The sequence below is a fragment of the Rhinolophus sinicus genome, chromosome 3, assembly GCF_057876585.1.
Source record: "Rhinolophus sinicus isolate RSI-liver-muscle chromosome 3, RSI-T2T, whole genome shotgun sequence".
NCBI lineage: Eukaryota > Metazoa > Chordata > Mammalia > Chiroptera > Rhinolophidae > Rhinolophus > Rhinolophus sinicus.
In genome coordinates, this window is record NC_142503.1 from 197,164,553 (window position 1) to 197,186,262 (window position 21,710).

General features: G+C 50.4%; 1 protein-coding gene across 10 annotated transcripts in view; it reads right to left on the reverse strand.

Annotated features, from left to right (window-relative positions):
* Positions 1-21,710, reverse strand: part of BCL11B (BCL11 transcription factor B) — a 95,256-nt gene that overhangs the window by 70,437 nt on the left and 3,109 nt on the right. For 3 of the 10 annotated variants that reach the window (XM_074326961.2, XM_074326956.2, XM_088797476.1), the window contains exon 2: positions 10,045-10,413. The exons of 1 other annotated variant lie outside the window; for it this stretch is intronic. In XM_074326961.2, the coding sequence (XP_074183062.1) occupies positions 10,045-10,413 (369 nt within the window). Of the gene's footprint in view, positions 1-10,044; positions 10,414-12,792; positions 15,362-19,087; positions 21,310-21,710 lie in introns of those variants that run through there. 6 more of the 10 variants (XM_074326962.2, XM_074326958.2, XM_074326959.2 and 3 more) reach the window with 5 other exon arrangements.

Genomic DNA, 21,710 nt, shown 5'->3' on the forward strand with positions numbered 1-21,710 from the left:
GGCGCAGTCACAAAGTTGCCAGTGTCCCCGCATTTCCCGTGCGGGGCCGCGAGGTGCAAATCGCTCTCGCGCCCCCGCCTGAGCTCTGCTCCACTCGCCTCGGAAAAGGCCATTGTGTGCCGGGACTTGGCAGTGAAGAGAGACTAATGGACCCCAACCTTGGAGCCCCTAGGGGGCGGAGCCTGAAGTTCCCCCGCCGGCTTGGCAGAAGGAGCACTGTGCCTGCCCCTCCCGCAGAGGAGGGGATGATTTGCAATAAGTGTGTACGGTCTGCGGGGAGAAAAGGGGCCCTGGCGGGAGGACGGATCGCTAGAGACCCGCGGAGGAGCAAAACGAGTCTTGCAAGTTGCAACCGTCGGGGCACACGGGAAATTGCATTAGCGGTGAGGCAGGTGGCGCCTGGTTTCATGGGAGCGGGAGAAGAGGTTCAGTCTCAGAGTTCGAAAGGAACGACTTTGATGTCCATCTCCCCACCCCACCCCACCCCCGTAGTCTCAGAACGCGCCAAGGACCCTGGCCCCAAAGCGCTTGGCAGTCTTGTGTCCCCACCGCACACGCGGTTTTCGGTTTTTGTGTCCTGACTGCCGTGCTCCGTATGGCAGGGCCCTGACACTGGACTGACCGTGTTTGCTGTCTTGGGCCCGTTTGTTTCTGGAAATGATTCTCTCTCTCTTTCCCCTTCTCTCCAAAGCAAAGGTCAGGTCAGGAAAATTACAGACTTCTTTTTCCCAGTGAATAAAGTCGCCTCCTTCGCAGGGAAAGTTTTACAAGCCAATGATGTCGATGATGCAGAGAGGACCACACTGTTTAGATTTCTTAATTGGCTGGCTTTGAACTCGCGGTGGGAGAGGGAAAGAATCTGCTCAGCTCCCTTGGAGAACTTAGCTTTGTGGGGTCTACCAACCTCAGCTGACTTAGCCAGTCCTGGAGGGGGAAGGGGTCATCAAAGGTTAGTCCTGTTTCTCCTTAAGGAAGAGGAAGAAACTAGAGAGTTGATATCACACTGAGCCCAGGTCAGGCAGTCCCTGGCCCCCAGCCCCAAGGGAGGACCGACCCCCCAGGACCCCACTGGGGGTACACTCTCCAGATGCAATGTTCTACCTCCAAAAAGCCTTTGAAACAAAGCCAGTGCTTTCTCTGCTGATTTCAAGGATCCCTTTGGTCCCTGAAGTCAGGAAAGTGGCACTGTGTCTTCTGGACACTGACGGATTGGACAGCTGTCCTCACTGGCGCTCCATCAGAGTCCAGACTCGGAGGGCTGCCAGACCAAGAGACTGTGCATTGTGGTTTCACCTTGGGTGGGCGCTGACCCATGCATGCAGCACCTGTTTGCACCTTTGAGTCTGGATTTATCTGTTTCTAAGGCTATGTCCATACCTGCAACCTGAAGGCTCTGGCAGCTGCCCAGGGACTCAGCCCCAGGGGGTTAACAGCCCTGATCAAACATTGTCTGGGCTTATAGAACCAGCTGGCTGTCCTGGGCTGGGCGTTCACCCTGCCCTGAATGGCTGAATAGCTGTCTTCTCTCCACACGAGGAGTGGGGGGTTCTGACTTCTCATCTCCAACAAAAGGCCATTTTGTTGCTATTTTTCCACCCAAAGGAGATTGGGGTCCCAGTTTCCATGTGTAAGGAGCAGCAGGCAGCTCCTTTTCCAAGACCTATCTCTCATCAAAGGGGCCCACCTCGCCGTCCCAGGCCACCCCTCTCACACCCAGAACCCTCAGCACAGACTCCCTCCTCCTTCCTAAGCCACCACCCCCCTTCCACATCAAAACCAGCAGACCAGCGGGAGGGCCCTAAGAAAACCCACTTAAAAAAATAAAATGGAGCCTACTAGAGGCCTTGCCTTCTCCAAAAAAGTCGCCCTGCCCCTGGGTTCAGCTGGGGGCCTCCAAGTCCTGATCACACACCTGCCGTCTGGTCTCAATAAGCGGGGGCCAACACCCCGCTCCCCTTAAGTCACTGCCTGCCACCTTGCAGTGCCTGGGTCAGGGTGGGTCCAGATTTTGTGGGGCCTGAGGCTTATACAATTTGGGGGGCCCTATTAACAACGACAACAAAACAAATATCAAAGCACATCTACAACATCAGGGGCGTGCCTGGAAAGGACCTGTGCACACGAGGGGTCCTGAGCCTAAACTCCGTCAACCTCAGTCAGTGCAGCAAATCCTCCCCGAAGAATCTTCACAGCTCGGAGCAGGAAGAGACCCGATATATCCCTTAGTATAATAATTTTTCTTTTCAGCCACCAGCTTCTTCTAAGAAAACTTGCTTCCTAAGCCTGATGTATAACAAATGAGGAAAGTCCGTCAAGGCTGCTGGGTGGGAAGGGGACTGAGGCAGAAGCTGGAATCTAAGGCCCCACCCCCTGTCAGGCTCCTGCCGCTGTTGGAAACCACTGGCAGCTGTTGGAAACCACTGGCCGCACCTTCTCACACTTCAGCTCAGGAAGCTCAGGCCCAGAGAGGGGGAAGGTCTGCTCAAGGTCACACAGCATGTCAGCCACAGGGCAAGGACGCCACCCTGGGTCTTGGGCCAGAGTCCACGATGCCTGCCTCTCCCCATGTGCACCCAGTATGCCTGTTACCAGCCGACTGAGTGGAGTCGGCTCCTAACAAGAAGGCTTTGCACAGTGGCAGTCGACACGAAATCCACAAGACGCATGTAGGTCAGGCAGGGCCCACTGTCCTGATTCATTCATCCCACGAGTCCCCACGTCCCATCACGGAGCTTCACCGTCAGACTGGAAATCACTCATTGCCTGGCTGGGAGCAGAAGGGACCTGTGGCAGGCACCGTGAAAGAACCACGTCATCCCCTGGGGTCTGGGCTCCCTGGAGATGACCCAGGTGCCACCCTGTGAAGGTCACTGGCCAGAAGTCAAAAGCCTGGTTTCTAGGCACAACCGTTCGGCTGATTCCTAGGGTGACAGTGCAAGGCGCTTAACTGAACCTCTCTGTGACTTGGTTTCCTCACCTACAAAATGAAAGTAATAACTGATTTACTGACTTTGTGGGGCAGACGCAGTTGATGGGAACATAGGATGAAATACGACCACGGGCAGAACCACCCCAGCACAGTGAGGAGCCCGACTGCGGAGTTTACACCCTGGACCCCTATTCACTGGCTGTGTGACCTTGGGCAAGTGACTTAGCATCTCTGGGCTTCAGCTTCCTCTTCTGGAAAGTGGCACTGATCCTACCACCGACATCATAGTTGTCGGGAGGGTTAAATCCCTTAAGATTTGTAAAGCCCTTCAAACAGTGACTGGCACATAGAAAGCTCTGATAAGTATGTGTTAAATTAAAAATCCAAATATGAAAAACTCAGTCTTTCTGTTTCCTGATGAAAAGATGAACCGAAGAGCTCAGCGGTGACAGCCAGGCTGCCTTCTTTATAGGGCTAACTGACGTGGAGCCCACTCCTAACAGATTCTAGAACTGGTGGTTATGCATTACTCAGGTGTGAAAATTAGTACACACACACACACACACACACACACACACACACACAAGCTGTCAAATGCCTAATAAAAACCTTAAGTCAACTGCTAACTATTTACTGTCAAATAAAAACCCTAATAATAATAATAGTAACTGAGGCTGACTTGGTTAGGTGCTGGGCACTGGAGTCCAGCTGTCTTTCTCTCTCACTCTCTTCCTTTACTTCCCTTCCTCTATCCTGAACTGGAAGTAAGGAATCACCTACATAAATCACAGATCATAAGGCCCCAAACCTAAAAAGCAAAGGAAAAAATTACCCTTTAGCTGGCCTGCATTTTTTGTCTTCGTTTTCATTCAGTAAAACTCTCCGCTACAACTCAATGCTACCATCCCCTTTTGCAGCTCTCTGCTGCTGACTCTGCACAGGTTTGCACAGATCACACAGGACCTTCAACAGGTCAGGAATTTCTCCCTCGTTTACCGGTAAGGAAAGCAGGGCTCTGCAAGGAGAAATGGTCTGTCTCAAGCCACAGGGCCAGGCAGCCTAGTATAACAAAAGGTCACCTCTCCTGACTCAAGATAATTGGGGCCTGGACTCAACCCTGCCAGTAACCAGTGGCACAAGCTCATACAAGTCCTTTAACAAGTAAGAATGCGAGGGTTGGCAATGAGATCCTTCCAGCCCAGGCCAAGAGGCCAGAATCTCCCTTTGCATCCTGCTGGTGACTATTATTAACCACAACTGACAATCCACAGGGACTAGTCTATGCACACATTGTCCAAATCAAACCTGATAATGAGACTCAAAGACAAGAAAGACTGTCTCCATTTTACAGGAAACCAAGACGTGGAGAGCTGAAGGTCACACAACAAGTCACTGGCGAAACCAAAATTCCAGCCCAGGTCCATCTGAATTCACACTTCATTGCTCTCCTTCCTGCCACCGACCTCTCCAAAACCTCCACCAGGAAGTACAGACAACTGCGAAGCTGCCACAGACTGTGGTCCAAAGTCTCTGGGGGCCTGAGAGCTCCTGGCCATAGCGGCAAAGGGACACACCTGGGATTGGCTTCAAGGACCACCTTGGATGGGGTCTAGAGGTACTGCCTGCCTCCAGTGGCTCCGCCAACCTCTCCCTAAGCCTCCATACCCTGTGTTATCCAAAGAAGCCAGGCAGATCCAGGTCTGACTCCACTTTGCTGTGTGACCTTGGGCAAGTCCCTTAACCTCTCTGAACCCCAGTTTAAACTAGGGTTAGAAATATCTATTCCAAGTGGAGTTAGAGGTATCTGTTTCAAAGGTGCTACCTATTTCAAAGTGAGTAACCCAAGAAAAACACCTAACACATGAGTTACCAGGTGGGCCCCTCTTCCCCACCACCCACCAACTCTGCCCAAGCTCTGGGATCAGCCCTGAAAGGCCTAGCACCTCACCCTGAGCCCAGGGTCACGTCCCTCAGACAGAACACTCCACTCTTCCTTGGTGCAATCAGAACTAATAATTAGCTGTCACGATTTAATAATAAAAAAAAGATAATCCATGCCACAACACACATGGATTTAACCAATCTTAATTTGGAGGGAAAATAACAACTCTAAATATATCAAATGCAAGTTTTTAAAGACAACCTGCAAGTGAGTTTATCTCCAGTTTCCAGCACAGGCAACCTATTTAGTTTCTACCCCTGGCCAAGCTAATATTCTTTTTTTTCGCACATTTATGTTATTATTTTTTAAAGTCTGAAACGAACATTCTCAGAGCAGCAAGTAAATCCTCAGGCTGATCAGAAGCCTTTTCTTCTCCAATGCATTGTCGGGCGATGGGTCACTGTCTGGGAACCCGGACCCCGGCCCATCTGTGCCCTACTGCTACTTGAACCACCCTCCACCCCAGGCCTTCAAGGTTCTAGATCCAGCATGGAGACTTGGAAAGTGGGGGGCCATTGCAGCAGGGAACTGCCTGCCACCTTCAGCCCAGGGGGCTCTGCCACCTCCTGTCACCTGCTGCCTGTCTCCTGCATCTCTCCAGAAATCTGACATTTGGGGTTTAAGGGGAAGAGAAAGGAAAGGCAGAAAGCAAACTTATGACTGACAGCGGATGGCTCATTTCTCCCATTACGGAAGAGGTGATAACATGCAAGAACAAATTACCTGCGATCAAGAGCCTCTCCCCTCCAGTGGCTATAAAATGGGAATTCTAAGGAGGAATCTGGAGGAAATGGCTGAGAAAGAGAGCCAAGATCAGTTTTCAAGATTTTTCACTGAGAAAAGCAAAAACTTTGTGCTGCCAAGCAGGGTCCTGAGCGTGGCTTTGTAGAAGCTGCCACTTTTCCATGTCTCCCTCCAGCGGGACTGTGTTGGGTGGGTGCTTGAACTCAGAAAAGTAGGTGCAGACGTGGAAACTGAGGCCCGGAAAAGAGACGGGACTTGCCTGAGTTGGCGCTGGAATTCCACCCCAGCCAGCTGACACCCAAGCCCGTGCTCCTTCAACCCCTGAGACGCAGGGCAACACACCGTCAGAGCATCATCATAGGGCAATAATGTGACCAAAGATGGGGGCTAGCAGCGGGGTGACACACACAACAGCACAACCATCATTCGGACATCGTTTCTGATGCAGAATTCTCAGAACCCAGAAAGCTTCCATTCTTTCCCCAATTCCAGGAGACCCACTGGAAATGACGAAGCTGGGGAAAGCAGAGGAAGGGGAGGGCCCTCATGTTTATAGCATGCGTTGCCGTGCACCAGGCACGTGCCACTTAACGTCACAATTACTGTTAGGTATGTTCCCAGATGAGGAAACTGCAGCTCAGAAAGTCAACTCTCGCTGCCTGAGGCTGGCAGGCAGCAGGGTGGCACAGACCTGGGCTGGGTCCTTTCCCACACAGCAGCACGAGCCTGCCTGATGCAGGCCACAAACCTCAAATCCCCCTAAGCCCCCTTTCCCCTCCCCCCCTCACGAGGCCCATCCCGGATAACAGCTCAGAGACTCCTGCTCTGTGCAAACTCTGAACCATCCTCATGGCCCTCCCGGGCTCTACCACTCCCATCTTCCCTTGATGGATGGGCCCCGAGTTCCATCAGAACCCTCAGAGAGGCAGGGACAGGCCATAGGAAGGGATCTGAAGAAACAGAAAGAACTCCTCTCTAGGCAGATAACTGCCCTGACACAGACCTTCAGGCCAAGCCCCTACCTCTGACCAGCTCCACACTCTGTCCCCAGATGGGACACAAGCTCCACAGACAGGCTTCCTCTGCCCATAGCGGACGCTCAGGGAGCAGGGCTCGGGCCCCAGAACACACACAGCAAGGCCAGGGACACAGCCTACCCACACGCTGGCCAAGTTCCCCACGTGGGACGGAGCTGAAGCCCTGATGGCCATCCTCCCGCCACGTTGCTGTCTCTGAGACTGTCATCCCATTGGGGACCCGGCGGGGATGCCCAAGGAAGACACAGGTAATAGGAACTCCGCTGATGAATGAATGAATGAATGAATGAATGCCCTGCAGGAGACTAAGCTTCAGAAACTTCCTCCTTCCACTCTCCGACTTCTTTATTTCTTAATCATTTAACAAAACAAAACAAAAAAAGGAATAATAACTACTCCTTTCACACCCGTATCTCCAGAATTACTGTTTCCCAAGAAAAGGGCTGATCCAGGGTCCAATCCTGCTATAATGACTGACAGCATTTCAACTCGGTTCTCACCCTGGGGACGCCCTTAAGGGTGGAAGGGACCCCACATATTTACAGGCCAGCCCTGCCCGTCCATTTCTGGAGCACTGCTTCTAGAAGCACCTGGCGGTGAGGAGGACAGCACACAGGAAAGGCAGGACGCTCGTGGCCACCGCGGACAGCCAAGCCAGAGGCAAAGTCCCAAGAATCAACAGCCACCGGCCCTGGGACAACAGTGGGGCATGGAAGGGCCGGAGCATCCCCTCCCAGCCACGGCCGGGAAGCAACAGGAGAGGCCCGGGCAGGCCAGTGGTGCCAGCGGTGCCAGCGGCATGGGCAGCAGCTGTGCGGATTTCCGGAAGCCCGGACGGAAACGCGCCTGTGATTCCTAGCCCCCCTCTTAAAATATAAAGACTCAATTATCTTTGAGCAGCTTGCTTTACACATGAATTGACACATTTATTTTACAATAAATAACTGAAAGTTATCTGTGTTTCCTTTACTGTTGATCTACACAGAGAAATAATAAACAGGGCTTGTCTACAAAAATGCAACCACGGCAGTCCTCAGAATTCAATTAAGCTAAAATAATTAATGCTCCCACCATATTAAATTACTTTATACATTTGAGCCACTGAAGTTTTATTCTTTAATCTTCCCTTTTTATTAAATAAAAAAGAAAAAAAAGTTGGTGCCAACGTAAGGAGGGGAAAGTGAAAAAGGAAGACTGGAAAGTGAAGAGCCTGGCATGCTGCTGAATGGAATGGTCGGCTTCAGCTGACACAGCATGGAGACTGTTTTGTGCCTTTGATTAAAATAACATTTTAAATGCTTTGAACAAACATATCTCTTTAGACTTCTAAGGGATTATTTTACATATTTCTTCAAGAATGAAAAAATCCATTCGTCCTGTTGCTGAACAGAAAAGGCCAAGAATGTCTTTCGTCACACATGAAATAAAAATACGGTAGGCTGCTGCAGCATTACAACCCCAAAAAGAGGGGAAGGGGGGAGGAGGACAAAACGCCTTGGAGATTAACTCTGCCTTTTATGAAATCATATTTAGGCGCTTTCTTAAACAAACCTACCCTCAACGATCTGCCGCCTCTCATGGGGAAATACCTTCAACGTGAAAAGAGAATTCAGATGGGTTTTTGGCAAAGGCAGAAAGTCTTTCCACTGAAACACAAGGAGAAGCCGGCATCTCATCGGCAGAAGCCACCCCTGAAAGGTCTGTGTGCACTGGTGCCAGGAGTTTATACCGCTGGTGAAAACAACTCTCGAGTGTCTGATGAAAAAAAGGAAGGGTGGGGACCCCAACAACACAGACAAAAGAGACCCAGCACCTGTCTCGCCTGATGGCTCCAGCCCTAACGAAGGAAGTGTCACTCAGATCTGCACAGAATTCAGAGACCAGGGTTTACGTGACCATGGCCTGGACATGTCAGACATTTTTCTCCATGCCCTTGGCACCTTAGGAGTGAGAGACTCTCGTGCTGGCACACACACCAAAAGCAAGGCCCACGGGCCAGTGTCCCCAGTGCATGCCACCAGTCTCTCCACGGGAGCGAGATCTCATCAATTCCATTTTACAGATGGGCAAAGTGAGGCCTGAGGTCACAGAGTAGCCGGGCTTGCTGCATTACCTTGCCCATGGATACACTAGGCTCACCCTCCGAGGAACACCCAGCCTCAGCCCCTCCAGCACCCCTGCTAGCTTCCTTGACTGAAACACGGTGGAGACGGAGCCACACATTTTCCCAGCTGGCCACCTACTTGCACACTGCAGAACTGACCTCCCAGAGGACAGTTCCAAAGCATTTATGGAGCCCTGCTCATTTAATCCCAGCATCAAGCCTGCCAGTGTTAGCACTCCCTCTTAACAGATAAGGAAACTGAGGCTCAGACCTGCGTAGCATCTTGTCCAAAGTCAACCATCAGGATTCAAACACTCATCGGCATGCACTCTAATGCCCACTTGCTACAGGACAGGCTGCCACTTCTAGGGGACACAGCCCAGCCAGGGCACTCCCATTCTCCCTCCAGCTTCCTGGGCTCAGAAGAAGGATTCAGATGCAAACACTGTGGTTCGCACAGAGCCTGTGCGCCCTGGAGGAGACTCTGGCAGGCCACGGCCCTGTGGTGGGCAGACCTGGCTGGAAGGCACAAGCCCCAGACCTGTTCTTCAGGTGATAAGAACCAGCCATCCACATGGCCGGCCAGGTGGACATGCCAGAGGGCGTGTCCAACACCCCCCAAGGAGCACAGTACTCTAGCAAGTGCCCACCCATGAGGATAGGCAGTGTCAGAAGGGGCCTCTGGGATCTGGGAGCCTAGCCCCTCTTTTCACAGGTGGGAAACTGAGGCCAGAGAGAGGAGGGGGAGAAAATGAGCACTCCCATTTATAAGGGCCGTCCAGGGGCCGCCCACATGCAGCCCCGTTAGCTCACAACCCCAGTGAAAGAGGTTTCACTGACACCATTTCACAGACTGGGAAACGGATCCGTCGAATTGTGGATTTCACAGATTCCAACCCAAGATTCTCTGGCTCCAAAACCAGAGACTAAGCCATGAACCCCAGCAGAGTGAGGGTCAACCAGACTTCCAAATTCCCATCAGTGCTCCTGGCCACCTGTGCATTAAGCTCCACAACAGCGTCCCATTGCCAAAAGCAAAGCCACCATGGGCCATTTGGGCCTCCCTGAGCCCCGGGCCTGTCTCTTACTGAGGGTCACCTGGACGGTGGACCCTCGGAAAGGACGAGCCCAGCTGGTGTCCCAGAGGCTGTCCTGATAGCTCCTGGGCCATCCCAGCACCGACACCCTCAGATTGAGGGCGAGCCCCCCGACACAGCGAGGGGTGAAGGCAGGCATGAGACCCGGGGGGTGGCTTCATCAGCGGCCAGGCGAGAGCCACGTTCCATACCTGCAATGTTCTCCTGCTTGGGGCAAATGCCTTTCGTGGGCGAGAGCAGGTGGTCATCTTCGTCGGGGGTGACCTGGATCCCAATGTCCACCGGCTCGGACACTTTCCTGAGCTCAGAGCGTGAGGAGGGCGGCGGGCTGCCCTTGTCCAGGCCTTTGTCATAACAGGCACCCAGGCTGCCACCACACTGCTTCTTCTTGTGCTCTATAAAAACCAGGATATCCCCCAGGGGGAAGTTCATCTGACACTGTCCACAGGTGAGCAGGTCAGGGTCGGGGCCACCCACTAACAGCCCCAGGCCGCTGGGCTCCTCTATCTCCAGACCCTCGTCTTCTTCAAGGATGGCAGCCTCCACATGGTCAGCCTCTGCTGGAGAGAGAAAGGAGAAAGGGGGGGGGCAGAAAAGATAGAGATGGGCTTAGGCAATCAAAAGCAGCCATCGTTCATTCCATCCCATCCCCACCTAGAGGCAGGCCCCCTCCGCTGCGGGGTGCCGGAGTTCACCAAGTCCTCCCCACGACTCCTGGAGGCAGGGGCTTCACCAGCCCACGGGTGACAGATGGAGCAACGTCACGGCTCCCTGAGGTTGCGACTTCAGTAGTGGTAGTGGTGACCTTACTACTTTCTAGTTCATTCTCTGCCAATCCCCCTCCCCAACATAGCATAGGAACACGTATGTGTCCACAAGCACAGACACACATCCTGGTTTCATGAGAGACTCAGCCGTCCCAGACGTTTCAGCTACAGACGTGTCTCTCAAACTTTGCAGCATCGGAGAATCACCTGGGGGACTCAGAAAATCTCCCATGCCCAGGCAGCACCCCAGACCAATGACACTGGGACCCAAACATGAGGTTGTTGTTTTTTAAGACTCCCAGGAGATCCTGACTGGCAGGCAAGGCTGACGGCCACGAGCGGGGCGTCTCACCCTGCTGGGGCTGGATCTGCTGCACCCTCTCCCCTCCACCTTTCATTCATGCTTTCCCCATTCATGCAAGTCTGACTTGCATTCCTCTACCTGAGACCTGGCTGCATACCAGACAAGAAAACAGAAACCCAGACAGCCATCACAGGGCCAGGCCTTACGAGAGAAAAAAGCCCACAAGCTCAGAAAGCAACAAGTGAGCGTTGGTTCCAAAAGAAATACCGAAAGGAAAAGCAACGCCGAGTCTGCTGGCAGAAAGGGGGAGCTGGCTTTCCTGTCAAACATCCAGCACCTGGTCAGACTTCCACTGTTTTGTAGATGTCCCAGCACTCATCAAGTCCCCACTGTCCTTTTTTGTTGGTTGGTTTTATTCTCACTCCCAGAAAAAAAGAAGGAAAAAAAATTCTTCAGGCTGCAAAAGCATTTCTTGGCAGATGACAAACCACCCTTTCAATGGGCTGTACATTTTCATATTTCTTTAGCAGCCGACATACTTACTTTTTTTTTTTTTTTTAAAGGAGCGTAGGACCCAAATATTTTGAAGCTAATGAATGCCTCAAAAAGCAGCAAACCCCTCAGGAGAAAAGTGGAAGACTGTCAGCTGAAAAAAAGTGTCATAAATAAGGGAAGTGGACAGTGAGGTCGCATCTGCCCTGGGGGTCTGAACAAATTTGGGTGGGAATTTTTTGAGAGCAAATGTCAGTACTTGGGCAGATGGCATGAGTGCCGGGGTCTTCAGGGGTCTGGAACCCAAGGAGGCAGGCAAATTTTAAGTTCTGTGATATTTAGGAAATATCATGAAAACCACAGAAAACAGAGGGAAGGGATGGAAGGGAGAAAAACACATTCCGTGGCAGTGAGGTTATTGACCGGCCAGAGCCAAAGAACAGATAATTTAAGGAAAAAACTCTATGGCATCTTTCATCCTACACATAAATCACTGTTCTGTAGTTTCTGAACAGGCTTCTTCTTCAGGGCCTGTGAGAGTCCATGAGTAGGACTCAATTTGAACGGACTCAATCTATACAACATAGGACACGTATGAACTATGCATATATAGGTCCAAGAGTAGGTATTGCTGGGATGGGAAACTACCATTTGAGAGCCTGCCTGTGGGTCTAGAAAAGCAGGCAGAGTCTTCTCGATGCATTAAATGTAGACACGCGTTAGAAATGTGGCCACACAAACACACCCTGCTGATGAGGAAATCCTCAATCTGTGGTCTGCATCCCTCTGACAACAAGCACCTATAAGGTACGAGAAAACGTTTTCACAAAGCCAGCCCCAGAAACCATTAATTACCTTTAAAAAGAAGTCGGAGTTTACTTAAAAAGGAGTTGGAAGACAATGCTACATAATTAATTTACCAATTTATTTTATGAAAAGATGCTTTGCTATGGTTAAAATGTAATCACAACCCTCACGCCAAACAGTGGTTCGAGGAGGGAACTGGATTCCTGTGAACGGTTTGTCAGAATGTAAAAGGTAATTATTCGCTGCCTCTTTTCCCTTTAATGATCTAACATTGAGCAATACTGTTTATATTGAAAAACTCGCACCTTTAATTACCAATTACATATACATAATTTCAGAGCCAAAGGAGAGGGCTGTGAAAACAGTTCTTTAGAAATATAAGGATGTATTGTGCGCCATTTCTAGAGAAGGTAATCTAATAAATGGGAGGAGGGTGTCAAAATATTGTTTTGTTAAAAAAGAGAGAGAGGGGGACAAAGGAAATGAGCTAAAAAGCAAAAAACGACAAAATGAAATTGAGAATTCAAAGGAAACAGAGGCAAGGGCTGTGGTAGGAAGGGTGACGGTACCTGGTACCGCGGTGAGCAGGGCTGGCACACGGCCGGCAAACACGGCATCTGATAAAAACGAATGGCGACAACAGCTCATCCATCCACATTCCCAACTTGCTCGTCCTTTCAGAACTTGGGGAAGTGTCTTCTGTTGTTTAATTTCATCTTTGGTTTCCTTGTTTTGTTTTGTTTTGTGTTGCTTTGCTTTCCATTCACTGTTTCAGCCACGTCCATCACTCTCCTGGGCAGGAGTTGTAGGAATATCTCCTCTCTGCTAAGAGGTTTTGAGCTACCTAATTTCAAAATCATTTTCTAATTTAGAAGAAACGCAGACTCATTGTAAAATCAGCAAAGGTCACGTAGGCCTGTGTGCCAGCATTCCTTCCTGTCCCTGCCACCTTTTGCTGAGGAGTCTGCGTCACCAACACTGTCTCCCTTTCTCTCCTTTTTTTTTTTTTTTTGGAACATCTGGTGACCCTTCCTTCATGCGGCAGTCCCTGCCTTTTCACTTTCCTCAAGCTGCCAGCCCTGCGAGCCCCAATAATTAAGTCTGAAAGTACCCCAAGCCGTTCACTGTGCTGTAGTTCAGATTTCTGCCTCCAGTCCCCTTGCAGCTGCAGCCAACCAGCCTGGGCAGCCCGGCCCTGCTGGGGTCCTGGAGGCAACTCTGAACTCGGATCTCCACCTCCCAGACCCAGGATCCAGCCTCCAAGGAGGCCAGAAAGCAAAGAAACATCAACCAAAATACCTCCTTCCCCTCCCACTGCCAGTGTTGAAAGTAAAACTCAAGGTGACAGAGGGCATTCGCTCAGCTCCAAGAACGGGGTTTCCTCTCCCCACCCCTGGGGTGTGGGGCCCTGCTGCAGGAGACACTTCCCAGGAAAGCAGCAATGTTACCCTCAACGTTCAGGCAGCAGGGGCACCCCGAACCCCCAAACTGTCAAACTTTGGGGTCAGAGTGGGTGGACCAAGACAGCCTGCTAAGCCTTAAAAGCTCACGCTCACGGCCTTCGGAGACACCCCCAAAGTCAGGCTGTGGTTTCATTTCCGCTGGCAGGCGGATACCACGCTGGGTGTGTGGGGTGCGTGTGTGTGTCTGTGTGTGTGTGTCCCTTCTTAGAATTGCATCGATAATGGAAGAAATAAAAGGAGAAAGAGCCACACAGCCAAGCTCCGAGAGGGGCAAAGTGTGGGCGCGTCTGGCCCTCCTAGAACCCTCCTTTCTCTGTCCCTCGGGCACTGGAACCACACAGCCCAGCACAGCCTCGGAGACCCAGGCCTCTGCTGTGGCAGGCAGAGTGGTCCAAACTGCCACCCAGAGACGAGAAAGCATCAGAAAAAAGATACATGCAAACAAAAACAGCCTTTCAAATTCCCGGCCCCTGCAAACCAGCCTTTCAGGGCTGCCTTGTCGGGCAAACTCAGGCCTTACAAAAAGACGGCAAGATGAGCTTTCTCCTCTGAGATGACGTCTGCTTTCGTGAAATACTCCCCAAAGTGTCAGGCAGCCCCGGACAATACTGCTGCTCTCACTATTATGCGCCGAATAAAGGACGGGATTGCTAAAATGTTGGGACTCATTAAGAGGAAACACGAATGGATGCAGCAAGCCACTTGTCCCAATGTCAGATATCAGACTGGGGTGGGTTCTGAAATGTGAAATCCTAAAGCACATGGACACACACACAGTTAATTTTCTTTTACAACAAAACCACATTTTATTTACAAGGCTGGGCCTCCTCCCAGCTGGTGAAGGCATTTAGAAGCAATGAAATCAGGATTCACAAATAATAACGGACATTGTTGCTAACTGTTCAGGGAGGCACTTGATCCTAAGACAAACTCTCCCGTGCCCCTGCCTCGCTCGTGCCTCGCGCGGGTCGGCTGGAAAGGAATTTGGGACAGAAGACAGAAATGGGAGGACATGGATGACACAGGCCCAGCCAAGCAGCCCACAGGCCCCCAGCACTGCACAGGCCCAGCCGGCCTTACCTGGCCGGTGATTCCCCCACAAGCAGGGCCCTCAAGGCCCCACCCACCCTGGTCCAACTGTCTCTGCGCCTGCCCTTCCGGGAATTGCAGCCAACAGGCCAGCCGGCCGCTGTCCCCAGGGTGCAGTGCACGTGGGTTACTGCCACACACAGCCCACAGGCCATGGCCCCTAACCCTGCACTGATCCAAATCTAAATCTCTTATCTTCCATAGCTGAGCCACAGTCCGGGAGAAACATACATAGAATTATTGGTTCAATGATAGGTGGGGAGGGAAGGATGTGGGGGGAGGGTTGCCAGGTTCTTAAAATTGTGTGCCACCAACGTCACAGATGCCATCATGATGTGTACACATGTTTACAAGAACTGTTCAGCATCCATCCGCCCGAGCTTTGCATCCGACTGGAGACTTTACACCTGCTTCCTACGAAGACGGAGCCCTTGCCATCCTTACCAGCATCTGCGAAGTGCTCTCTTCCTTCTCCTCAAGAACATTCAGGGAGGGGCTGGGACTCTGGGCGACATCGAAATACCACCAATGTGCACACTCGACAGAGCACAACACTTTCTGAGCTGCCATCAATTTTTAATTTATTGGATCCAAGAGAAAATAACAACCATGGGGAGGGGGGAGAAGGGTGGGGAGGAGAGGGAAGGAATCAATTCTTGGTGGAGACAATAATCTATGGCTAGATGATGTTTAAAGGCACAAGAGGCTTTATGAAGTTCTCCGAACAGAGGGAATAATAAAGTGCCTGGCAGAGGGGACGGAGATAAGAGGGGACCGTCACCCAGCCAGGGATGCGTTCGGAGGACTGTGCTCCGAGGGCCACAAAAGTCTAAGACACACCTGTGGGTGGGGGCCACAATCCGGGTCCCAACCATCTGCCCTCCCAATTTCTGTAGCCAACAAGGCTGGGAGCTGCTGCGCCCTAGGAGGGTCCAAAGCAGGACACATCACACAGATGCACTCTCTCCCCTGACCACCTGCCCTCTTGCACAGAGGTCTGAGGAGGCTACCTGTTCCAGGGGTCACAGAGATGGTGGCCCTGCGCCACCCTGAGACCCTCCAAAGGCCACCTCCCTACCACCCTCAGATCACTACACGGTCCGGTGCATACAGAGACCACCACCCCACAAAGCCCCATCGGCTCCACGCCAACCACAGCACACATCTCAAAGTGAAATTTTCAAGACTTCTGACATCTGGGCAGAAGACAGAGGAGAGAAGGGCTGCCTATGCCCAACCTTCTCTGGCATGTGGGTTTCCCTGCCGGTGAAAATGACCAAGGAGGGGTCTGGCTGACTGGGCCCTCAGGGGAAGGCCTGGGCCTGGCCTGCATTCCAGGAAGTCAGGCTTTCTGATCCAAGAAGAGGTTTGGGAATGGGAAGAACCTCAGCCACACAGCCCAGACAGAGGACCAGGTGGAGAAGTCCAGGGTTGTGAGGAGAAGCCCCAGGTACACACATGTTCCTCCACTTCCCCAGCCAGGCATCGGGACACTTCCACTCATCAGAAACAGCTCCCTGAAAAATACCCTACCTTGCTCTATAGACTTCAGTCCAACCTTTCCCCACCCCCTGCCGCATACACCTCTCCAGAACTCCAAAAACTGGGCTCAGCAAACCAGGTCACACACATTCAAAAGCAGAAAAACAGACCAAATGAGTAAGGAAGGCAGCGTTCAGGTCAATTCACAGATCCTATCCATGACTAAAAGGTTACTTTTTTAAAAAGCCGAGTCCATGATACCAAAGAATGGGGTGATCTATGATTTGATAAATAAAACAGTTGATTCAAAAATAGAAATAAAAAAAGATTTGCCACCCCGTACAGAAATCCATCTAAACACATCCAGAAGATTCCACAAAACTGCAAATGCCTTAAGTCTTCACAGCCACGACAGAGCCCGTAATGATGCGATATAAAAGCTCTCTCTGCAGCCAAATGAAGAGGTTTGTTTTATTTCATGCTACTCTTTTTCAAAGGTGCTACTCAGAAGAAGGCCCCTCCACACGGTACACGGGACTGCAAGCCCTCAGCTGGAGGACTTTCTCTGAGGCAGGCAGCAAATGGTACCGGCAGAGCCGCTCCGCTTTCAACATCTCATTTCCAAGGTAGGCGGTTCACCGTGGCCCCGTTTTTTGTTTTGTTTTGTTTTTTTTCTTAGCAGCACATCCATTTCTGAGGCACATGTTAATCACAGTCACACTGGCATTCAATTTGCTGGAGTCCTGTTCGCGTGTTGCTTTAGTAGAGAACTCATTAGAACATTAACAAATGTATTTGTATTTCAGCAGTTCAGGGAAAGGGGGGCATAAAAAAGTTCTGTAAAACAGGATTTGGGGGGTTTTTTGTTTATTGTTTTTACTTTGAAGTTACTTCATTTTGTGTGGCCTGGGATTTCATTATAGTAAAACAGCTTGGCCTGGCTAATTCAACACCCAAGCAGATTATCAGCTGCCTCAGGAAAAAGAAAAAAAAAGAATGAATTTCTTGAATTTCAGCAACTACACAAAAGATTTGCATATGTCAAAATGCCGGACAAGAAGTCCCCGTGAATGTAGTACCATTAATCAAACCTCTCGATCTGGTGTCACTTTTGCCAGTGAAAACGATGCTGCTCCCCCCACCCCCTCCATGGCTCGTGCAAGAAGTGTGTCCCTCTGCTCTCATGTGTCTCCAAGTAGCCCAGTCGCGGCACTTCTTATACACACCTTGGGAAAACTGCTCAGGAGGCAGTCAACACACAGCGTTTCTTGGGGAGGGGAACAGAACCTGACGGAGCAGATCTCAATGACATTCGGCTCCCTGGGAAAAAAAGATTTGTGGGAGCAGAAAGCAGACCCTGGGGTGGGGGGACACACGCAGAACACAGAGACCCCCAGGCCTGATCATGTGAGTAAATAAAGAATGCTGTGAAGTGACAAAGCCATACTCAGAGCAGCTGGATGACACGGACATTCATTCCCGGTGTTATTCTGTACCCGCTCCCCATTCAAAAATAACTCAGGGTCCCTACAGCTAACGCCACCTTCAGAGAAGGATGCTCAGCCAGCATCAATAACTGGATCGTGCCATGCAGGGCACAGTCCCCAAAGAGCATTTATTTTCCCTTGTCCTCCCAGATGTGACACAGCATTAAACCTAGAGGCCAAAGTCCTTGGAGAGTTTCAGCTAAAGGTAGCACCCAACCAGACAGCCAGAGAGTCCTTCCTTAAGCTACAGGAGATGCAGAAAACAGTCTCCAAAGGTCAAGAACCCCATCTTTACCCTCCCCCATACATATATATATTTTTTTCTTTTCAAGCATTGTCATATCTGTGGTCTGCGTTTAGTTACAGCTTGTGAAACTCCCCCAAGTTCCAAGGCACAGGATTGGGGATTTCTAAAGTTAATGTTTTTAACGGTTTTCTGTAGGCCAGAGGCCACTGCCCAGCCCAAGGCAGCGAGGTGACAGTGCCACTTCATCTCTGAGTCGTCAAATGAGCTCGCTGCCGTGATATGCTTACAACTGGCTCAGTTCAAACATTAAATGAAGTAGAGAAATCATCAGATAAATTGCTGGCCCTCGGTACTGGAGAGTAAAGCCTCCTTCTCCAGCTGATGACAGCACCAGGCTTTTGTCTGACCTAATTTATTTCTCTTTCAGGTTAGAATAAAGCACTCTTTCGAGTCGCAAGGTAACCTCTGCTGCCCATATATTGAACTCAAACACAGGACTCAGGGTTAACCGTGCTGTTTCCAGATTTCCTGAAACTTGGAAGACATTATAGATCCAGAAATCCCGTGATCAAAAGCACACATATTCCCCAGCACTGGACTACATGTTTAAGGGAGAAATCGTTTCATTAAAAGCCACCCATTACCAGCCCTGTTTGGGTGAAAGGTATTAGCAATGCTGGATCTAGCAAGCATTTACTCCTTCCAAAGTTTCACACGTTATTTGAGTTGGCATTTTATATCGTGGGGGAATGACATTACTTCCCTTAATACAGTGGGAACATTACCTAATAAATGGAATTGAGAATCCACGTGTTATAAAATCTGAGCTAAGAGGATTTCCATTCATCAAGCTGTTTTAGGTACACGACTCCCCAAAGCAGCGAATCTCAGCTGTTCCTGGCATCTGCAACGTGCAATACAGAAACGGACAAAACGAGGCACACTCTTCCCAGACCCCCTGCCCGATCATAAATGCCTTCGCAGACTAAAGGAATTTTCAGGAAGTCAAGACCACAGACTAATCGGGGGAAACATACCTATTCAAAACTAACCGTTTTAATGGTTTCAAAAAGAGAGAGAAAGAAAAGAAAAATACCTCCATCTGCCAAGTAAGGGCTTGTAAATCAATGCCGATAGCTTGGAAATAGATTTCTCAAACTTATATTCTCATTTTGTCCTGCTCGAATCTCTGCAGGAAAATCAATATTACAACTTCACACTTAAGACATTTTGCAGCAACGTAAAGGGCCTCGGCTGCCGACGGAAAGCCATTCCTAGCCGGTTGTAGCGAAGGCGCCGAGCCATGACACGGGCGCCGAGCGCCCCCTAGCTGCCAAGTGGAGCCAGGCGCGGCGCGGCGCTGCAAGCTTACCATCAACCAGAAGCCAATGCAACTGAAAGTTTATTTTGGAAAGTCTTTTATCACAACAAGCAACAGAGATTGCGAAGCGATCGAGAAGGGAGATGAAAAGGAAAAAGAGAAGGCTGGTGCAAGCCGTCTTCTAAGCGAAAAGACAGTGCCAAGAGCTCGATTCTGATAACACGCTAGAAATTGGTGCGCTCTACAGTCGGAAACTGGTATCTATTATCAACGAACTGTTTTGCCTGCTTCCATCTCACTGAGACAGAATGCTAATTATTGTCAAATGCACCCAAAGTTGGCCTTCACTTCAGTCAGGAGGACCCATCTGGCCCTGCACAGTGGTCAGCAAAGCACCACACCCAACCCTCTGACCTCACTCAGCTCCTTCCATGTCCTTAAGGCCAGTTTCACCAAAGGAACTGCATTCACTCCAGCACTTAAGAAATGACTCGTTTTCTGTTACGAAATATTTTGAAGGCCAGACAAAAATCGCCAAGGCCAGAGCACAGGCAGATAGCAACCTTTCCCCCTCGAAAAGAAAAGAAACATGCATCTATTGTACATAATATTCAGGGAGGGAAAGAATACCCTTTAAAAATATTAGGGATTGTTAAAATATGCTCACGGCTGTTTTCTCTCAGGTGTGAATTACAAATGAATAAAATCAGCCTGGCATAACACCTTTGATGAACACATTTTATTCTCCGGTGGAATCAGAGCAGCTGACTTATATCACACTTCTAATGATATGGGGTTTCCTTCTGTGCAGAAGAAACCAACCTCACTCCCCCCACCAACTACCAAAGGTGGGGGGGGGCATACCTTAGGAAATTTATCAGAGGCCCAATTTTGAAAGATATGTGAACAACTGGAGATATACTATACCCTGGGGAGTTTAGATAATTGTGAGCACAGCCGCCTTCAAAATATACAGCTAAAGCAAAACCTAATTTAAAGGGCAACCATGGAATTAACACAGCCTAACTTCCGAGTCAAATCTTGGGTCTCTAGTTGTTTTGCAAAATCATGAATTCCTACGACAAATTTCTCATCTTCCAGGGAAACCTGTTGGTGGGTTGTTGAACAAACACCTTCATCAGGGTGGTGTGATTGACCATAGACATCTTATTTCCTTCAGAAAGCCCCAGCTCCTTCATGGACTGGTGTTCATACCCTACTCCACTCACCCTATCTGTACAGCCGGCTTACCGCCCTTCCCTCTGCCTGGTCAGTCACTGTCCCTTTTCCTCCCCTCTTCGCTATTGTCACTGTGTTTTTTGTGTGTTTGTTTTTATTAATAGCTGTGTCTGTCTTCTGGTTTTAAAAGCCACATCCATCTGGGTCAAACATTTTGAAACAAACCAGAAGCCCAGGTTTTCATCCCCAGCTGTCTCCCACACTCTTTTATACGTCCCTCCTCTTCTCACTGGCCCTGTCTGTAAATTTAACTAGCTCATTATGGAGCCCTTCTCCACCCAAGATTATCGAGGCTATTTGTGTGCTCTTGGTGTTTCCCAGACCATCAGTTATCCTAGGTTGCATCATCCCTAAAGAACCTGGGGCTACAGCTCCCGAGGCCAGCGGGCTGCCACCCAATTGAAGATACACCACGTTATAGGTGGTTTCGCTCACATTTAAAATTGAAAATGTGAACCCCAGGTGGGGGCTGTGACAGCACCTGTTTTGTTGGTCAGGGCTCCAGAGCACCTTCAACCCTGCATCATCACCATCACCATCATCATCATCATCATCATCATCATCATCATCATCGTGGAGGGGCACTTCCACAGGCCATGCAGCCTAAACTGCACCCAGGTCTTGCCTTTCCTTGCCTGCACTCCCACCTCCCGGTGACAGGGGACAGACAGAAAAGCCAGCTGCTTTTTGATAATGAATAGCCTTGTGTGGAAACTGGTTGGACCACTCTCCCTGCTTACATCCCAGCACAGGCTTTAGGCTCCATGTGCCCTGAAAGGCAGGCAGGATACCCTTTGCCCTCTTGTCTCCTATCCCCGCCCCCCTCTTCTGCTTTGCCTCTCTCTTTTCCCTCCCTTCCACTGCTCCAGTGTCATCCTCTTTCCCCAGCACTGCTCTGAGCAAGGCTGAGAGAGACATGGAACAAATGAAGGATGGAAGGCTGTCACACCAGGCACCTCATGCCCCCAGCACCCAGCTGCCACCAGTCCTTCCTGTCAGGGCTTTCTCCTGATGTCCCAGGAATGCCAGAAGAGGAGAGAGCAAAAGGAAAGCAAACCTACCTGCTTCTTTCCCCCTGGCTTCTTTCGCTGCTGCCAGCTTAGCAGTACACCCCTGACAACTCCCCCTTCCCCGAACCCCTACCCTCAACCTCCCCCTC